General features: G+C 48.8%; 1 protein-coding gene across 1 annotated transcript; it reads right to left on the bottom strand.

The window, feature by feature from the left end:
• Window positions 1-225: 225 nt before the first annotated feature.
• On the bottom strand, window positions 226-14,909 carry LOC138429525 (paired immunoglobulin-like type 2 receptor beta). Its single transcript, XM_069571141.1, has 6 exons — window positions 14,644-14,909; window positions 13,943-14,332; window positions 8,500-8,691; window positions 5,469-5,499; window positions 4,402-4,451; window positions 226-3,969 (listed from the first exon to the last, which is right to left on the bottom strand). Exons 1-6 carry the CDS (start codon window positions 14,696-14,698, stop codon window positions 3,965-3,967), a joined length of 723 nt encoding a protein of 240 aa, XP_069427242.1. The 5' UTR covers window positions 14,699-14,909; the 3' UTR covers window positions 226-3,964.
• Window positions 14,910-20,739: the final 5,830 nt, after the last annotated feature.

Genomic DNA, 20,739 nt, shown 5'->3' with positions numbered 1-20,739 from the left:
AGGTCTGAGTTCAGATCCTGCCTCAGCCACTTACTAGCAACATGGCCTTGGGAAAAGCGCTGTGACCATTCTGATTCTTATCCTGTTTCAGATGGTACATCCAGTGCCATATAGAGTGGTTGATGATGCTGAAATGAGGCGATGCACGAAAAGCACACCATAGTTATTATCCTAAGAAAAGCAGAAGGGTTAGATTAGGGGGACAGACCTTGAGTTCCAGACTGATTACCAGTGTTTGGGGATTTATTTATCTCTGGCCTGAGGCAGTCACTAAACAGAAGTACTAGGGGAGGGATCTGGGTGTGAGCTATCTATTCAGTTCAGTCGATCAGTTATGTCCGACTCTTTGCAACCTGATGAATCACTGCACGCCAGGCATCCCTGTCCATCACCAACTCCTGGAGTTCACTCAAACTCATGTCCATCGAGTCGGCAATGCCATCCAGCCATCTCATCTTCTATAGTCCCCTTCTCCTCCTGTCCCCAATCCCTCCCAGCATAAGGGTCTTTTCCAATGAGTCAACTCTTCCCATGAGGTAGCCAAAGTACTGGAGTTTCAGCTTTAGCATCAGTCCTTCCTAGGATATCACCTAGGACTGATATCCTTTAGGATGGATTGGTTGGATCTCCTTGCAGTCCAAGGGACTCTCAAGAGTCTTCTCCAACACTACAGTTCAAAAGCATCAATTCTTCAGGGCTCAGCTTTCTTCACAGTCCAACTCTCACATCCATACATGACCACTGGAAAAACCATAGCCTTGACTAGACAGACCTTTGTTGGCAAAGTAATATCTCTGCTTTTGAATATGCTATCTAGGTTGGTCATAACTTTCCTTCCAAGAGTAAGCGTCTTTTAACTTCATGGCTGCAATCACCATCTGCAGTGATTTTGGAGCCCAAAAAATAAAGTCTGACACTGTTTCCACTGTTTCCCCATGTATTTCCCATGAAGTGATTGGATCAGATGTCATGATCTTTGTTTTCTGAATGTTGAGCTTTAATCCAACTTTTTCACTCTCCTCTTTCACTTTCATCAAGAGGCTTTTTAGTTCCTCTTCACTTTCTGCCATAAGGGTGGTGTCATCTGCATATCTGACGTTATGGATATTTCTCCCGGCAATCTTGATTCCAGCTTGTGTTTCTTCCAGCCCAGTGTTTCTCATGATGTACTCTGCATAGAAGATAAATAAGCAGGGTGACAATATACAGCCTTGACGTACTCCTTTTCCTATTTGGAACCAGTCTGTTGTTCCATGTCCATTTCTAACTGTTGCTTCCTGACCTGCATATAGGTTTCTCAAGAGGCAGGTCAGGTGGTCTGGTATTCCCATCTCTTTCAGAATTTTCCAGTTTATTGTGATCCACAGAGTCAAGAGCTTTGGCATAGTCAATAAAGCAGAAATAGATGTTTTTCTGGAACTCTCTTGCTTTTTCCATGATCCAGCAGACGTTGGCAATTTAATCTCTAGTTCCTCTGCCTTTTCTAAAACCAGCTTGAACATCTGGAAGTTCACAGTTCATGTACTGCTGAAGCCTGGCTTGGAGAATTTTGAGCATTACTTTACTAGCGTGTGAGATGAGTGCAATTGTGCAGTAGTTTGAGCATTCTTTGGCATTGCCTTTCTTTGAGATTGGAATGAAAACTGACGTTTTCCAGTCCTGTGGCCACTGCTGAGTTTTCCAAATTTGCTGGCATATTGAGTGCCGTGAGGAGATACCGTTCGTCCAAGGTAAGAGAAACCCAAGTAAGATGGTAGGTGTTGCGAGAGGGCATCAGAGGGCAGACACACTGAAACCATAATCACAGAAAACTAGCCAATCTGATCACATGGACCACAGCCTTGTCTAACTCAATGAAACTAAGCCATGCTGTGTGGGGCCACCCAAGACGGGAGGGTCATGGTGGAGAGGTCTGACAGAATGTGGTCCACTGGAGAAGGGAATGGAAAACCACTTCAGTATTCTTGCCTTGAGAACCCCATGAACAGTATGAAAAGGCAAAATGAATGGATATTGAAAGGGGAACTCCCTGGGTCAGGAGACGCCCAATATGCTACTGGAGATCAGTGGAGAAATAACTCCAGAAAGAATGAAGGGATGGAGCCAAAGCAAAAACAATACTCAGCTGTGGATGTGACTGGTGATAGAAGCAAGGTCCGATGCTGTAAAGAGCAATATTGCATAGGAACCTGGAATGTCAGGTCCATGAATCCAGGCAAATAGGAAGTGGTCAAACAGGAGATGGCAAGAGTGAACGTCGACATTCTAGGAATCAGCAAACTAAAATGGACTGGAATGGGTGAATTTAACTCAGATGACCATTATATCTACTACTGCAGGCAGGAATCCCTTAGAAGAAATGGAGTAGCCATCATGGTCAACAAAAGAGTCCAAAATGCAGTACTTGGATGCAATCTCAAAAACGACAGAATGATCTCTGTTCGTTTCCAAGCCAAACCATTCAATATCACTATAATCCAAGCCTATGCCCCAACCAGTAATGCTGAAGAAGCTGAAGTTGAACAGTTCTATGAAGACCTACAAGACCTTTTAGAACTAACACCCAAAAAAGATGTCCTTTTCATTATAGGGGACTGGAATGCAAAAGTAGGAAGTCAAGAAACACCTGGAGTAACAGGCAAATTTGGCCTTGGAATACGGAATGAAGCAGGGCAAAGGCTAATAGAGTTTTGCCAAGAGAATGCACTGTTCATAGCAAACACTCTCTTCCAACAACACATCACCAGATGGTCAACAGTGAAATCAAACTGATTATATTCTTTGCAGCCAAAGATGGAGACGCTCTATACAGTCAGCAAAAACAAGACCGGGAGCTGACTGTGGCTCAGATCATGAACTCCTTATTGCCAGATTCAGACTTAAATTGAAGAAAGTAGGCAAACCACTAGACCATTCAGGTACAACCTAAATCAAATCCATTATGATTATACAGTGGAAGTGAGAAATAGATTCAAGGGTCTAGATCTGATAGAGTGCCTGATGAACTAAGGACGGAGGTTCGTGATATTGTACAGGAGACAGGGATCAAGACCATCCCCGTGGAAAAGAAATGAAAAAAAGCAAAATGGCTGTTTGGGGAGGCCTTACAAATAGCTGTGAAAAGAAGAGAAGCAAAAAGAAAAGGAGAAAAGGAAAGATATAAGCATCTGAATGCAGAGTTCCAAAGAATAGCAAGGAGAGATAAGAAAGCCTTCCTCAGAGATCAATGCAAAGAAATAGAGGGAAACAACAGAATGGGAAAGACTAGAGATCTCTTCAAGAAAATTAGAGATACCAAGGGAACATTTCATGCAAAGATGGGCTCAATAAAGGACAGAAATGATATGGACCTAACAGAAGCAGAAGATACTAAGAAGACGTGGCAAGAATACACAGAAGAACTGTACAAAAAAGATCTTCATGACCAAGATAATCACGATGGTGTGATCACTCACCTAGAGCCAGACATCTTGGAATGTGAAGTCAAGTGGACCTTAGAAAGCATCACTACGAACAAAGCTAGTGGAGGTGATGGAATTCCAGTTGAGCTATCTATCATGGTTCATTTTATCAACTTCTGGAAGGACAGAAGTTGAAGGTGACATCAGCTTTCTCCTTAGGTGTGTTCAGGCAAATTGTACAGGTCCTTATATTTTTGTGGTGAAAGGCTGGGAGGTTGAAGAGGGAATTGGGGCAGGGCCTGTGTGACTCTCAGGTCCTTGGTGACTTTCAGCACCTGCAGGCCTCTGAGTTGTCTGTGTCTGGCTGGGGTGATTATGAGGAACTGAGATCCCTGTGCGCAGCTGACTCAAAGGAGGTCCTCACTCAGCCCCACTCCTTAAGGTCTTTAAGACAGAGTAAGGGTCTCTTCCTGGGGTTCCCAGTGTGGAGGGGGGAGAGGAGGCACTGCTCAGTTGGTGAGGTCAAGCTGGAGAGGGTAAGGGAGGCATGGAGGACTTCACCATCATCCTGGGGGAGAAAGAAATGGGAGGGGTGAGACAGCAGAGGGGAAGGGGTCCCATCTCAGAGCCACGATCCCACAGCTGATGCCCCACTGACACCACAGTTCCTCTGTCCATCCATCCCACCTCCTCCAAACTTCCCTCTCATCCTTTCAGGCCCTAACTGGAGCTGATTATGTTATTGTTGTATTCTGGTTTTATAATGTTGTCTTAGAAAAAAACTCAAGATGTACTGGAACCAGGTGACCAGGCAGCCAGGGTAGAGAAATGGGCAGGGGCTCCAGCAGTGAGGTCATCTCTAGGTCAGGACCAGGGTCTCAGGGGAGGGTGGGTGAGGCAGGGGAGAGAGGAGGATGCTGAGGGCACCTGTGTGCGGAGGGGGTTTGGGGAGGAAAAGGAAGACCCAGGTGACAGTGGGCGTGATGGTGGCAGGACTTACCTTTATTCCCGGTGTTCTCGTAATTCTCTTCCGTGTTTTTGAAGGACTCCCTGAGTGGGAACAGGAGGGCAGTGATGTGTCAGAGTCTGGGCAGAAAAGAGCTACCACCTGCTTCGGGCTGCTCCTCTCACTGGAGGCTCTGTGACCTGCCTGGTCACACTCGGAGATGAAGGCAGAGGTTTGAGGCTCTCAGACGGAGGCTGTCTGGACAGGGATGAGGGGCTGTTTGCAGTGTAGCCCCGTCCCTGAGAGCTGACTGGGGTGGACTCTTGCAGAGAAGCAGCTTTACTGAGGGGAGCAGGGAGGAGAAGCAGGAGGGGGTGCCCGTCCTCTGCGGCAGCACCTGGGTCCAAACCGGAGCGTGAGAACCAAGGGAGCTTCTCTCTGGTCCCCTGGGTGGTGCTCAGGCCTTGGTCCCCGAGGAAACGCCATTTGGGGAGGGGTCCCGGGAGGACACTGTCAAGAGTCAGGAAGGCAAGAAAGGAGGGAGGGGCTGTGAGAAGGAAAAGCCTGGATGTGGCAGAGAGGATGAGAAAGGAAAGCGGTGGGCGGTGAGGAGGGTGAGAGGAAAAGAAGAGGAGCTGGGGCCAGAGGAGAGGGAGCCAGGCAATGGGCTGTGAGGGAAGCCACTCTGAGGAGAGACAGGGCGGAGCAGCCGGAGGCTCCGTGTCACAGGGCAAAGGACAGAGGAGCAAGAAAGGGGACAGAGCGTGGAGCAGGTGGGTGTGTTCTGGAAGGACGGTGTTCAAGGGGGAGACAAACCAGGATGAACAGAGGGAGAGGCTGAGACCTGGGGATGGAAAGAGGAAAGGCGGGTGCCAGAGACAGACAAAGGGAGACGTTCTGGGAGAGAGTCAGAGAAAGTGCTGGGCCACGGCTCTGACTGTTTAAGGATCAGGAGCCTCAGGAAGTGAAGAGCCTGGCCTGTGGGGACTTGGGAGGATGTGGATGGAGGCCCAGGAGGGGAGGCCCGTGAAAGGCTCCCTGGTGCTGCGCACGGGAGGAAACTTCTTGCTCATAAAATAGCACCGCCCCCCACCCCCCCATACTGGAGGACAAGCACTCACCTGGCTGGGGTCCTGGCTTCAGTGTGCACACCTGCAGGAGGACCAACAGCGAGTCACTGTGCCGTCCACGGAGGCCTGCCTCCTCCTGGCTTCTCTGCCCCATTCCAGCGGAAACCTCCCTGGGAAGGGCCTGGGACTCAGCTGACCGCCCCCGCCCCCGTGGCACCCCGAGGCTGCCTGCACCTGTCCTGCCTTGTCTTGCACACCAGTCAGGAGAGCAGCTCTTCCCGCACCCAGAGCCCCGTCACTCTCTGACACGGTGGTTTTGACCTCCCCGATTCACGCTACCTCGGGTCCACTCAGCCAAACCCTGGACTCATTTTCTTTCCTCTTTCTTTTCAATCACTGGGACTGAGAACTCTGACAGAGCAAACACTAGCATTTTTATGCTCAGCGATCTCTCCTTCCGACTCTCTTCGGTCATCATCCCTTGGTACCTGTGTGTGACCTCGCTGCACTCCTGTCCTGATGGTCCACTCTCTCTCAGGTTACCCAAGGCCCCTGCTGAGCCCTCTCCTCTCCACCTGTGCCCTCTAACGGGCTCCCGGACCCCCTGGGGCCTCCTGTGCTTCTGCCACACTTGCTGACACGTCTCCAATCGTGGATGCTCCCTGAGGCAGGGGATACCATTTATTGCCCCATATCCACTCCTCCTTGTTCGGTTACAGAAACTTTTTATCTGGAGTGGCTGGGTGCGCCCCAACAGACAGATGTAGGATCTATAACTAAACCTAATCTATAAGGGACTTCCCGAATAGTCCAGTGGTTAAGAATCTGTCTTCCAATGCAAGGGACACAGGTTCAATCCCTGGGTGGCGGGGGTGGGGTGGGGTGGGGTGCAGATAACTAAATTCTACAAGCTGCACAGGGCAACTAAGCCCGAGTGCCACGAGGAGAAAGCCTGTGGGCCACCACGAAGACCCTCCTCCCCCCACCCCCCAAAAAATGACAGCAACCATCATTTAAGTGAAAAAAAATTTTAAATCTCACCAATAAGACATAAGGGGAAGTTGTGGGTAGGACTTAACAAAGGCTCTTAAAAGGAGAACAGACAGCTGGGGAATAGTCTTTTTGTTCTTTCATCCTGATTGGATTCAGAAATAATGGCTGGAATTCTAGCAGCCATAATGAACCATGAGGCGGCCTTCGGGAGAGAAGCCAAAATGCAGAACAGTGAACAGAAAGGTAGGAACCTCAGTGCTTATGGATGGCAGCTTCTGCCCCTGGCTCCACATTCTTTTATACGAGGGGAAAAAAGTAAACTCTGTGTTATTTAACTTAACCATTCCTTCTGGATTTTGGTGCTAACAGCTGTACGCAAATTCTAACCAGTAATTCCCAAACGTTTCTAAACCTGTACGCTGTAATACTGCTGGGGGAAGATATAACTATGTGCAATGATGTTTTTACCCATTTGTGGATTCTCATCTGAGCTGATCCTCAAATATCATTTTGCATTTCCACAGTGACTATGTCACATTTTCTCTTCATCTCTGACCCTCATCCTCACTCTCAGAGACAACCACTGTGGTTTTCACTCTGCAGAATTAAAAAACCAATTGGTATGTAGTTGAATTTATAAATATTTTTATTTATAGCTTTGGATATTTTGTCATACTTGGGCCAGTCATCTTCAACTCATGGTTGTAAAAGTTTCACCTGCTTTCTACTAGCACTAGGGTTATTTTTTCCTCATTTATATCTTCAATTTTGGTGCAAATTATAAGGCAGGGAGCTAATATTATTCTTTCTCAGCTGTGACTCCATTATTCCAGAAATACTCATTCTTCCCCCTGGATTAGAAATGCTTCCTTTTAACCTGCTAAATTCCTGCATGTATTTGGATCTCTTTTTACCCTGCTTGTATCTGATTTTTCACTTTTATTCCGTTTGTTTACCTATATAATCCAGAATTACATAATTTTAATTGTTGTAGCTTAATTATTAAGGGCTCATGCTCATATAGTGCTTACTCTATAAGCAGAATCTCTTCTAAATGCCTTTTGTTTGTCATGACAACACCAGGGAAGTACTGTTTTCATTCCCATTTTACTGATCAGTATAGTCCAGGCTCACAGCAGTAGTATTAGTGTGCCAGAGTTTACCAGGCCAGAGTGTGAAGCAGGATTTGGCTGCAGGAATGCCCAATTCTGTGCTTTTCAAGCTCTGAGCTTTACAGTCTGACGGGGCTCATCGCTCTCTACAAATTTTAAAAATTATTCATGTATTTATTTTGCTGTGCCACGTCTTGTTGCAACAAATGGGATCTTTGTTTGTCATGCGTGATCTTCCTTGTGATGCACTGACTGTCTAGTGGTGCGTGGGCCTCAGTAATTTTGGCATGCAGGCTTAGTTGCTCTGCGGCATATGGGATCTTAGTTCTGCCACCAGGGATCAAACCTGCATCCCCGGCATTGCAAGGCAGATTCTTAACCACTGGACCACTAGGGAAGTTCCCATATAGCAAATTTTAAAAAATATATTTTAAATCAGTTTTGCAGTTTGTTGTGGCATAAATAGTTAATGCCTCTAGCCCTGTGGTCTCTTTCAGCTGTAAATGCGTACATCCAAATTTCTGATGGGCATCTCTACTCAGATGCCACACAAACATAAACCATCCCAAACTCAAGAATCATTCTTCTCTCCCAGTCATGGTCCTTGACCGCCTCTGCTCCCTAATTTACTTGGTGGCCTCAGCATGCCTCATTTGCCCCAGTTGGAAGCATGGGACTTATTCCCACTTCTTCACCCTCACACCAATGCAATCACCAAGTCATACTGGTTTTCTCTCTTAAACTTTTCCAGGATCTGGCCTCTCCCTCCATGCACAGAGACACGGTAGGTCCCAAACTTGGTAACACAGGAATGCCACCTGAGGAGGTCACTAAAAATGCAGATTCCCAAGCCCAGACCTCAGGTCCGGCAGGAACTTGTATTTTAACTGAGCACCGCTGGTCATCTGGTGCAGTAGGTTCTGAGAAACACCGAGCTGGGAATCTTGGGGAGAGGTTAGGGGTCCCGGATCACTTACCTTTGCTTCTCTTCCACCAGAGGTACACAGTCAGTCCCATGATTAGGATCTTGAGCAACACAACGCTTGCCAGTGCCAACCCGACTGTAGCTTCCATGGTCAGGGCCCACAGCTTGGAACTCTTTTTGCCCTCTGAGCCCCCGAGGCCAGCTGTGGAGGTGGTGGTAGGACCCCAGGTGATTGTCTTGCTGCCTGAAAAATAGGCAAATTCTTCACTAAAGGGCTGGAGGTATCTGGGTGAAGCTGTCACATCTTGTTCCCTAGTTTGGGGAAAGTAGCAGTGGGGAGCAGGTCTCTGAAGCTCTCCCACAGGGAGTGGAGTAACAAGAGGTGACGCTGGAAGCTCTGAATCCTCTTCACTTCTTTTAAATCCTGACTCTACCACTGCTCAGTGCTATGACCTCAGAACCTCATTTTACCACCTACCCATAGGTGAACTAAATCACAGGATAAAAATTATTTATTGTAGTAAAAAACACATAACATGAAAATTACTATTTTAACCATATTTAACTGTATAGTTCAGTGGCGTTAAGTACATTCACACTATTGTACAAGTCTCACCTCCATCCATCTCCTGAATTTTTCACCTTCATAAACTGAAGCTCTGTCCCCCTATCCCCCTTCCCCTGAGCCCCTGCCCCAGCAGTCTGCTTTCTGGTTCTGTAAATATGACTGTTCTAGGGACCTACTGTAAGTGGAATCAAACAGTATTTGTCTGTGCCTAATGTATACTGGAATCCATTTCTAAGGTTAACTTAATTTCTAAGTCCTACCAATAGATTGTACCTCTTTTAATAGACAATTTAAAAATTACTCAATACCCCACTAAAGGGAAGAAAATCCCAAACTCCAATGAAGTCTTCTGGTTAGTGTGGACCAAATTCATGTCCACTCTTATTAGAAATTAATAATAAAAGTGTAAATACCATCCCTCAACTAAAACTTTCAAATTTAAAAATTATTTAATTTTACTAACATATCAGATAAAGATGATAGGAATGCACGTTAAAAACCCTACAAAACTAAAGCTTCTATAAACTTTCATTATTTTAAATGTGAAGATGTTTTAAATGAATGAAAGATTAGCATCCAAGAAACGAGTCACAAGAACAGCGAGGAGGCAGCTCGAAGGACACTCATAGTTTGAATGAAAACCTAGACTGGATACATATTTAAGGAAATAGAACAGCAGAAGGAATAAAAAATGCAGAGAAAACAAACCAGAAAGCAGACAAGACTCTTATAAATCTAACAGTGTCAAAAGGGTATTGAAATCATACATGCATTGAGAAAATCATTGAGAAACCTACAAAGCTCTGTGAAATGGCTGATTTCCTGAGACAAACACAAATTGAAAAGAATTAAAAAGTAGTAAACTTTAATGGGCAGACAAAGAAGAAATTGAGGACAGTTTTAAAGAACTACCTTTTGTAGAGATTTCAAGCTCAGAAGGTGTAATGGCTAAATTCTTGTGAAAATTCAAGGAGTGGATAATTCCCAGACAGAAGGTTCCAGAATATAGAAATACAGAAAATGATGCAATTCTAATTCCAAAACTTCCAGATGTACAGGCTGGGTTTTGAGGAGGTAGATCATGGAGAAAGTAAGGGAGTTCCAGAAAAACAGCTTCTTCAGGTTCATTGACTACACTAAAGCCTTTGACTGTGTGGATCACAACTAACTGTGGAAAATTCTTAAAGAGACGGGAGTTCCAGACCACCTTGCTTGTCTCTCAGAAACCTGTGTGCGGGTCAAGAAGCAACAGTTAGAACCTGACATGGAACAAATGGACTGGTTCGGAAAAATTGAAAAGGAGCACGACAAGGTTATGTAGTGTTATCCTCCTTATTTAACTTCTATGCAGAGTACATCATACGAAATGCTGGGCTGGATGAACCACAAGCTGGAATCAAGATTGCTGGGAGAAACATCAACAACCTCAGATGTGCAGATACTATCACTCTAATGGCATTAAGTGCAGAGGAATTAAAGAGACTCTTAATGAGGACGAACGAAAGACAAGAATGAAAAAGCTGGCTTGAAACTCAATATTAAAAAATCTAAGATCATGGCATCTGGTTCCATCACTTCATGGCAAACAAAAGGAGAAAAAATGCAGGATACAGCATGCTTGGGGCTGGTGCAGGGGGATGACCGAGAGAGATGTTATGGGGAGGGAGGTTGGAGGGGGGTTCATGTTTGGGAATGCATGTACACCCTTGGTGGATTCATGTCAATGTATGGCAAAACCAATACAGTATTGTAAAGTAAAATAGAGTAAAAATAAAAATAAAAAAAAAATGAAAGCAGTGATAGATTTTATTTTCCTGGGCTCCAAAATCACTGTGGATGGTGACTGCAGCCATGAAATGAAGTTTCCTTCCTTGCTCCTTGGAAGGATAGTTATGACAAACCTAGACAGCATATTAAAAAGCAGAGATGTCACTTTGCTGACAAAGGTCCATATGGTCAAAGCTATGATTTTTCCAGTAGTCATGTACAGATATGAGAGCTGGATCATAAAGTAGGCTGAACAGTGAACAATTGACACTTTTGAACTGTGGTGTTGGAGAAGACTCTTGAGAGTTCCTTGGACTGCAAGGAGATCAAACCAGTCAGTCCTAAAGGAAATGAAGCCTGAATATTTGTTGTAAGGACTGATGCTTAAGTTGAAGCTCCAATACTTTGGGCACCTCACCTGATGTGAAGAGCCAACTCACTGGAAAAGACCCTGGTGCTGGGAAAGATTGAAGGCAGAAGGAGATAGGGGTGGCAGAGGATAAAATGGCTAGATAGCATGAGTGACTCAATGGACAGGAATCTGAGCAAACTCTGGGAGATAGTGGAGGATGGGGGAATCTGGCTTGCTACAGTCCATGAGGTTGAAAAGAGTCAGACTTGACTTAGTTACTGGACAGCAACAAAAACATAAACCTTATGCTAATCTGCAATCATAATCTGGACTGCTTCATACCCTCCTTCAGGGATATTCAGATCAGCTCAGTTGCTCAGTCCTGTCCAATTCTTGGCAATCCCATGGACTGCAGCATGCCAGGCTTCCCTGTCCATCAGCAACTCCTGGAGCTTACTCAAACTCATGTCCATTGAGTTGGTGATGCCATCCAACCATCTCATCCTTTGTCATCCCCTTCTCCTCCTGCTTTCAATCTTTTCCAGCAGGGGTATTAAGGGTTCACATTTATGACCCTTTAAGGGGGTTTGTGAGAGTTGGACTATGAAGAAGGCTGAGCACCGAAGAATTGATGCTTTTGAACTGTAGTGTTGGAGAAGACTCTTGAGAGTCCCTTGGACTGCAAGGAGATCCAACCAGTCCATTCTGAAGGAGATCAGCCCTGGGATTTCTTTGGAAGGAATGATGCTAAAGCTGAAACTCCAGTACTTTGGCCACCTCATGGGAAGAGTTGACTCATTGGAAAAGACTCTGATGCTGGGAGGGATTGGGGACAGGAGGAGAAGGGGTCGACCGAGGATGAGATGGCTGGATGGCATCACTGACTCGATGGACGTGAGTCTGAGTGAACTCCAGGAGTTGGTGATGGACAGGGAGGCCTGGAGTGCTGCAATTCGTGGGGTCGCAGTCAGACACGGCTGAGCGACTGAACTGAACTGAACTGAAGGGGGTTTGTAGCGTGAATTGCTTTCCTCCTGGTTGTCCCTATTGCTGGCTTAGGGTTTAACTCCTGTGATCTCCTGAGTGAGTTACATACATCTATTTCCAGCTTCCCCAATTTTGTTTTTGTCCTCTTAGATCACAAATTTTTTGTTGTTGCTAGTTTTTGTCTTAAAAACTCCCTTCGCTGTCATTCATTAGATTTTGAGAGGGAGTGGAGATAAACATGTGCATATAACTCTCCATCTTGGTCAAAACTTATGCTTTACTTCTACAACTTTAATTATAAAAAGTAAACATTCAAAAGATACTGTTACACACTAATAATAAAAACAAAGAATAGAGAGGAAGTTAGGGAATTAGAAAAGGAAGAAGAGGGATCTAAGGAGGCCAAAAACCTCTCAGAAAATGTCATTTAAGGAAACATGGAGGAAACACAGGAAATATTAATCCAAGCCTGTCTCGGTGAATTCAGATTCTGAGTCACTATCTGTTTGCTTTGAAATCAGCATAGTGGTCAAGAAGGGGCAGTCGTGTTCCAAGGCAGGAGTCAGAGAGAGTGCCCTTCCCAGCCCAGAGCCATCATCCCTTGTGGACACTGTTTAGAATTTCCAGCACAAGTGATTATATAAAACAAACTCTCTTAGTCAATCACTAGTTTTCTAAAAAGTTATAGACAACAACCCCCTTACTGCCTGTGACTGTCAGAGAGAACCCACCCTCGTTGCTCTGAGGACAAATAAATTGAGGTTAAATAAACTGAGGTTCAAGTTCCGACAGCCCATTGAGTGACAGAGGGAGATCTGTTAATGCAACTTGTCCACTGTTAGGTTAAAAATACTCAAGACAACGAAATGACAGGTCAGTAGGTGAGGTTGAGAGGCTCATGGTTTAGAGAAGAGGTTCTGGGATTAAACTGGGGTCAAACCCCACCTGCACCAGGAGTGACTTGGGGCAGGTGTTTGCTGTGCGAGCCTCAGTTCCCCTTCCTGTGATGGGAGGACAGCAGCAGGACCGCTGTACTGGGGGTCTTGGGGAAGGTCAGCTGGGGCGATGCTGCCAAGGTGTCCACCCGGGATGCAGGGCACAGTCAGGGGAGCTGCTGGGCCTGCTGCCTCGTCATGACCAGGACAGAGGGGCATGGTCAGGGTGGACACGGGGACAGGGTGACTGGAACCACATGGGGGGATGCTGGTGGGGAGAGAGGGAAGGAGGTAAAGGGGATGGAAGGAGGGAGAAGGAGATGGAAAGCGAGGAGAGATGAACCGAGGGAAGGATGGTTGAACTGATGTCCTGGGGTTCAGAGCAGAGAAGGAAGGGGAGATGGGAAAACAGGTGATGGGGACATGGGGCCCCTCGGCACCTGCTGTGTGTGTGGGCTGAGCTCATGGCTGTAGGGGGACAGACATGGGGTAGCTGTGGCTCCACACAGGACTCAGGACAAAGGGGAGGAGCCACACTCCGAGGGTGTCAAGTCACCTGGAGGACGTGGGGCGAGGGCAGGGGGCTGGGTGCAGCACAGCTTGGAGCAGGAAGGGAGGACAGCTGGGAGCACAAAGGGTGTGGGGGCCTGGGATAGGGGAGGGGCTGGATCTGGAGGGCGGAGAAGGGGATGGGCAAGGGAGGTGGTCCTGGGTTGGGGAAGATTAAGGTGAAAAGGGTAAAGTTGGCAGAGCCCTGGGGAGGAGTAGGGGGTGGGCAGGGAGAAGAGTTTGAGAGAGGAGAGTCAGGAAGAGGGTGCCTGAGCCAGGCCTGGGGCCCAAGGCACCAGTGGCCTCCAAGAGCCTCAGGCAGGACAGCTGGACTCACGGGGGGTGATGGTGAGAGTGGTCCCCTCGATGGACTGCAACTGCTGCTTCCTGTGTCTCAGTGTGTCCAACTGCACCCGGCAGAAGTACACAGACTGGTCCTCCCTCCGCAGGTTTGAGATCCGGAGGGAGCCGTTCTTCTCAGGCTCTGTCCAGTTTAGGGAGAGCCGGTTCTTAAAATTCTTATGGATGAACAGAGGAGTCGTGTTGTAGATGAACTCCCCATGGAACTGTTTCCATCTCCAGGATATTTTCATGTTGGGAACCTTGGCTAATTCCCAGGAGTGAGAGAAGGAGAAGGGGATGAGGATGGAGCCACCCTCGGGGGCTGAGAGATCCGTTGGTTGCTTCATCTCAGGGTGAGGCTCTGAATTTCTTTGTGACCTGTGACCTAGAGGAGGGAGGGAGAGACTCTGAAGCCACGAGGAGAGACACAGAAGGTGACCCCAGACCATCAGGCACCCTCACCTGCAGGGGGACGTGTGATGGGGTAGGACTGGCCCTCTGGCCTGCGTGATCCCCTCTCCAGGCTTGGGGCAGGCAGGAGGGTGAAGGGTTGGGGGACCCAGCACTGTGGGAGCCGCCCTTTGTTTGTTGGGGGTGGGAGGCCTGGCCGGCTACCCCAGGGGACCCTTCTACACACACCCAGCCGCAGCCCCTCCCTGGGGTCCCTGGCAGAGCAGGACAGTTTCGGCCACTCACCAGCCTGCAGAGACGCCGGCAGCAGCAGCAGGGGCAGCAGCAGGGGCAGCCCCATGGCCTTGCCCTCCTCCCGGGTGAGAAGACAGGCAGAGCCCTCAAGGCCAGACGGGAGGCCTTGGGGGGCCCTTGGGGGAGTCTCAGCACCGGGAGTGAGGACCAGGCTCCTTCAGAGGACGGAGGAGGGTGGGGGCCTTCCCCAAACCCGCCCACCCCGACAGTGACGGGCACTTCCTTTACCAACCTGGCTTCTTCTTTTCCTTTATTGCAAAAGGGCCTCCCTGTGGTCAGTGCACAGGGAGCCGTGATCTGGGGCCCCCCGCCCCCGTCTCCACGCTGAGGGGCTGGGCCTGACCCGCGCCCGCGGGGCCTCCTCCCCCTCAGCCCCTGCCCGCCCCCCTCGCAGCTCCCTGGCAGTCGGCCTCTGCGTCTCTCCTGTCTCTGCTTCTCTGAGCGTCTCTCCTCCCAGGGGAAGGGGCGGCAGCAGGACCAGCTGAGGCTCCTTCAGGGAGAGGTGGGGGCCGAGTCCCTGCCCAGCTGCAGCCCCTCAGGGAGGAGCAGGGGGAGCCGCTGGTGGTCATGCTCAGCCCGCCTCAGACACGGGGCGCCAGCCCACTCTGGGCCCCTCTCCCTCCAGGCAGGGGCTCCCCTGCAGTGTCTCCCCCCTCAGTCTTCAGGCAGAACCAAGGTCCACGGCCAGGACTCCGAGAGTGGGACCAGCACTTGAGCTCCAGTTCTACTGAGCCCACAGAACCGTCTGCTCCCTCTGGAAGCTTCCTCCTGGTCGCACCTCAGAATCTCTGGGCCTCACCCTCTGAGTGCAGAGCTCTGGGAGGTGACTCCCAGGAGGCTGTCGTTAATAACATTCCTAGGGAATCTATCTGCAGCTGTGAGTCCCTGGCTCATCCAGGGCCTTCCTGGACAAATGGGAGGAAGGTCAGAGCAGTCATGGGTCATCCTGGTGACAGTCCCTGGGATCATCTCTGAGGAAGACATTGCCAACTGTGACTGGTGGTGGGTGGGGTGAGAGACCAGGGGCTGGTGATCTTGGTGACCCCAGGGCTGCCTGTGAAGGAGGCTCCGCTCACCACCTCCACGATGAGCTTGGCATTGCGTACTGAACGGACCATGGTGGTGGGAAGACACGGTTTTGACTTCCTTTCTCCTTTTCTCAGTTCCCCCCATGCAGTCCTAGTAGATTTTTCCACACTTCTCTCGTGGCCAGCCAGGCAGCCGTGCTATCTCTATGTACCTGTGTTTCCAGGCTGGAGAGGACAGATTCTGCGCTTCCATGGAACCCTCTTATCTGACTCAGCCCTAAACATGCTTTTTCTCACTTCCAGCTTTAGGACATTCTTTGGTGGATGCATCCTTATATCCCTTTTATCCCTGGGGGAAACTGAGACACAGACCTTAATGTCATAGCAAGTCCCCAACTCTCCCATTCCTATCGTGGGAAGGGAAGATGAATTCCTGTTATCAATTCAGCCCAAACATCTTCAAGATCCACAGAGAGGTCACCTTGAAGGCTCTTGCTTCCTCCAGGACTGGACTTGGGCCACACTCAGGTCTGTCTGCCTTGTGAACTTGGCTCTTACCCAGACTGCCCCTCCCCCATCAATCACCCCCAGTTAACCTCCCGCATGTCCCCTTCCTCCCATAGCCCAGGCTAGAGGGGGTCATTCATTGTGCTCCATTCAGCTGCCCACTTCTCAGGGTGTGGGGAAACAAAGGCAGGAGGGATGTGAGCAAGGTCCAGGCCCAGGCAAGGCAGGATACACGAGGCACAGAAAGATGACAAGAGGTTCTCAGAAGGACAAGGACGGAGGGAGAGGAGGGTCAAGGTCTTGGTCCCTACTCTCTCCCATGGATGGTCTGTGGGCCTCTGCTGACATCAGCACCCTTTATTTCCTCTAGTTTTCCCTGGGGAAGGGGCCCAGAGAAGGCTTGTCCTGCCTTGGTTGGGTGCAGGTGTGCAGTGAGCCCTCCAGGACCTACAGTCCAGCTGGGAAGGGAAGACCCACAGCATGAAACAAGCAGAGGGAGACCCAGGCCCCACAAAGTTAATGTTGAAACAGGCAGGAATGGCATCTCCCACTTACTGTGTGCTGGGTGCCTTGTACTCACATTGACTGTGTTTTCTTATTCACTGTGTTCCTGATGCTCTGACATCTGGGGCCTCAGTGACCAGGGAGAGACTGTCCCTGCCAGGGCTGCCAGTTCTTAGAAGAGCAATGGACGTGCCCAGGAGCTCACCTGTCAAATACAAACCAACAAGTCCAGAGCCCATGCTCCCCACCACTTCCTCCATTTGGCTCTTATGCTCCGTGAGGCCCATATTCTTCTGCCTTATTCACTCCAGGGCCAGGTACCAGGTTACCAGTGAGAGGCCCTAATCCCCAGAGCCTGCAGACGTTGTTCAAACCAGCCAATCCTAAATCTCCCTGCCCACCCTTGCCTGATTTTCTCAAAGAGCCTACAGCAAAGGCTCCTGCCCATGATTCCCCCTTCCTCTCTCTGCTTCCTGACTGATCCTGGTGCTTCCATGCATTGAGTGATGGGCATCTCATTTTTAAGGAGTTGCAAATATAAACTGCTTCCTTCATAACAGTTATTTGTGTGCTTGTCTTAGCATACCTTTTTAAAACAGATCCAGGTTTTATTTTAAAATATAAAAATATTTTCTATTAGTATTTTAATAATATCAATGTAAGTCCTAAAATTATACAACTGAAGAAAAAGAAAACAGGAGAAAGTCATTGAGATCTTAGGCAAAGATTTCTTATATTCAAGGCCCAAAGTATGACCCATAAAAGAAAATATTTAAGAATTAGAGTTCATCAAAATAAACAACTTCTCTTAACTCTCCCACCAACCCCAGGAAGTAGGCAGGGTCTATTTTGATCCTCATTTTGTGCGGGAAGAAACTTGGGCCCCAGGTGAGACTATGAGATTCAACCGAAGTCACACTGCAAGTGAATGTCGGTGGTGGCGTTGGGTCTGAACCCAGAGCCCATGCTCCTGACCACTTCCCCATGCAGTGACAAAGATCAGCAGCCCTCTGGCCACATTAACAACCAATGCTTCCCTTTTCTGTATTGTCTTCCTGCTACACACAGAGATGCTTGAGGATATAATGGGACAGTGGCTCAGGGGGCTTTGGGTCCTTGCCACCCAGCACAGGGTGTGGGGTAGTTGGTGCTGACCTAAAGTTTATGGAAAGAAGGAGAGATCTTTAAAGGACGGGTATCGGTGTGAATGATCCATGTAGATATCCAGGCCGTGTGCAGAGCCCTCTGTGTTATCCTGTCCTCACTGGGCCCCGCCCAGGGAGGTCCTGTTACTACCCCCACTTTGCAGATGAGAAAACAGAAGCTCAGAGGAGGGAAGTCCTCTGCCCCACAGTTGGCTCCAGAGCCTGCATCTGCAGTTCCTGCCTCTGCCACATTCACGAGGTTCATCTCTGTGTGACTAGGTTTCCTCACGTCACTAGGATGCGTTTCAGCTCCTGATCCACCTGACAAATGCTGCTTGGGCTTCCAGGAGATGAGAACAGAGGGCAAAGAACTGGGGAGTACAGGCTGACCCCTGACCTTGCTGAGCTTCCGGGCTGGGAGACGTGAAGGACAATCACAAGAGTGGGACCAGGGGGTTGTTTCCTGCACTTCCCCTCAGAGCAGTGTGCTGGTGAGTGTTCGCCAGTTTTCAGAAAAGGTGTCCTGATTTGTAGGCTCTTACAGTGTCCATGTGTAAATACTCCCACAGAGTCAAGTTAACTATTGTGTGGACTGTGTCCCCCCTACCCCAAATTCATATGTTGAACCCCTAACCCCTCCGTGTGTATTTGGAAAGGACGGCCCTAAAGAAATACTGGAGGTTTAATAAAGTCATAAGGAGGGGGCCCCGGCCCAATAGGATCAGTGTCCTCATCAGAAGTGAGCCCAGAGCAGCCCCTACACTCAGGCCATGTGAACACATGGCAAGAAGGTGGCCGCCTACACACCAAGGGGAAGAGGCCTCAGAGTGAGACCTGCCTTGTGAGCACCAGAGTCTTGGGCTTCCCACCCTCCAGAACTGTGGAAATCAATGTCTCGTTCTTAGCCACCCTGTGTGTGGCATTTTGCCCTGGCAGCCTAAGCAGGCAATACAGCCACCAACAGGAAGTCACTGAACGTGAGTCGGGAAGCAACGTGCAGCACGTGCCACGTGTAGCCTCCCACCACGCAGGTACAGTAAGTAGCGCAGCAACCTCGAAAGCATAGAAAGTAGAGGAATATGATGGAGTAAGTAGGCAGGGATGAGCGTCCCTCATTTTTAATACGATTTGTTTAATTGTAGGGCTTCCCAGGTGGCACTAGTGGTAAAGAACCCACCTGCCAGTGCAGGAGACTTAAGAGACGCGGGTTTGATCCCTGGGTCGGGAAGATCTCCTGGAGGAGGGCATGGCAACCCACTCCAGTATTCTTGCCTGGAGAATCTCATGGACAGAGGAGCCCGGTGGGCTACTGTCCATGGAGTCACAAAGAGTCAGACAGGACTGAACTGACTTAGCACATGAACACATTTAACTGTAAGTTCATATTTTTTCTTGATTAAGATTTTTTGTTATGTAAAATATACCTAGCATAAAATTTACCATTTTCACCATTTAAGTGGCATTAAGCCACGTTGTACAGGTACTATTTAATTTTTAATAAGGCTGTGTTTAACAACTGGCTTTCAACATTCCCACAAATTTAATAATCAGCTCCAGCACAACCCTGTCAATGTGGTCTCCCCACCAATCCTCAGGTTGGTTGACAAATTTAGGATAAAAAGCCATGAAATTATCTTGTTTATGTGCATTTCAAAGAATTCAAATTTATGATGAATTATGATTGACATAAAAATCCTCTTTTTTCTTCCTCTTCCCCTTTTCTTCCTCCCTCTCTCCCAACCTCTCCTTCTTTCTTTATAATATCTTTTTAAGTAAACTCTCATTCTGAACAGCTGAGTGAGAGTTGCTTACAAGGCCTGATTGGCAAATGGATCTCAGCCAAGGTCCTGGACCCCAGATATATTTCATCTCAGCCCACAAAATGTCGTGTTATTGCATGTCGCTGGCCCCTCATATTTATCTGTTTTTGGTTTAAGACATCAGAAATTTGTTCTGTCACAATTCTGGAGGCCAGAATCCACAATCACAAGGCTAGCAGTGCCATATGCCTCCCAACAGCATATCGGAAGAAGATGCTTCCCAGCCTCTTTCAGCTGCTGGTTCTTCCAGCGTCCTCAGCATTCCTCTGCTTGTAGATGCGTCGCTTCAATCTCTGTCTCCCACGCCTCTTTTTGGAAGTAGTATTATCATTTGGCTGCTCTGTGTCTTTGGTGGGGTGCACAGGCGCTCCCTTGCTGCGCGGGGGCTTTCTCTAGGCAGCGAGCAGGGGCTGCCCTCTAACTGCGGCGCACAGGCTTCTCACGGCACTGGCTTCTCTGGACTCGAAGGCGCTCGGGTTTCAGGAGTTGCTGCCCTTGGGCTCTAGACGCGGGCTAAGTATTCGTGGCACTCAGGCTTAGTTCCCTCACGCCTGGTGGGCTCCTCCCAGACCAGGGATAGAGCCCGTGTCCCCTGCACTGGCAGGAGGATTATTAACCAATGGACCCCAGGGAGGTCCCCAGGTCTACTCGAGTGTTACGACTGGGCTTCGTTGCATTCCTGGTTCACAAAACTGGACCAATGGCTCTAGCGTGATCCTCTGAAGGGCAAATCGACATTGTGAGGAAAATAGTTAACCCTGAACTGCAGACAACACAGGCGTGTGAAAGCTGAGGAGACCCGGGGGAGCAGGGAGGGAGTTTGCTTCCGCAGAGACGAGTGAGTGAGGGCAGCAACACCAAGGACCAAGGGGAGAAAGGCTTCTCCGAAGCCCAGGGATGATGCCTGAACGTTGGGAGAGACCCATGAAGTAGCGGCCCCCACACAGCTCTCGCTCCTCCCCCTCAGCGTGGCCCACCGCCCTGTCTCTCAGCGTCCGCCGGTGGCTCAGTGGTAAGGAAGCCGCCTGCCCATGCAGGAGACGCAAGTTCGATCCCTGAGTCAGGAAGATCCCCCGGAAAAAG

Source organism: Ovis canadensis, chromosome 24, assembly GCF_042477335.2.
Source record: "Ovis canadensis isolate MfBH-ARS-UI-01 breed Bighorn chromosome 24, ARS-UI_OviCan_v2, whole genome shotgun sequence".
In the NCBI taxonomy this organism is placed as follows: Eukaryota; Metazoa; Chordata; class Mammalia; order Artiodactyla; family Bovidae; genus Ovis; species Ovis canadensis.
Note: the sequence above shows the minus strand (reverse complement) of the source record. Positions and strands in the feature narration are given on the sequence as shown.

What these genes read in the sequence shown, in the direction of transcription:
- LOC138429525 (XM_069571141.1), bottom strand. Translation starts at nt 14,698, where the DNA reads ATGGGGCTGCCCCTGCTGCTGCCCCTGCTGCTGCTGCCGGCGTCTCTG. An exon ending in GCCGGCGTCTCTGCAGGCTG is followed by an intron (nt 14,333 to 14,643) that starts GTGAGTGGCCGA and finishes TCCCTCCTCTAG; the next exon opens with GTCACAGGTCACAAAGAAAT. An exon ending in GAAGCCAGGACCCCAGCCAG is followed by an intron (nt 4,452 to 5,468) that starts GTGAGTGCTTGT and finishes GTTCCCACTCAG; the next exon opens with GGAGTCCTTCAAAAACACGG.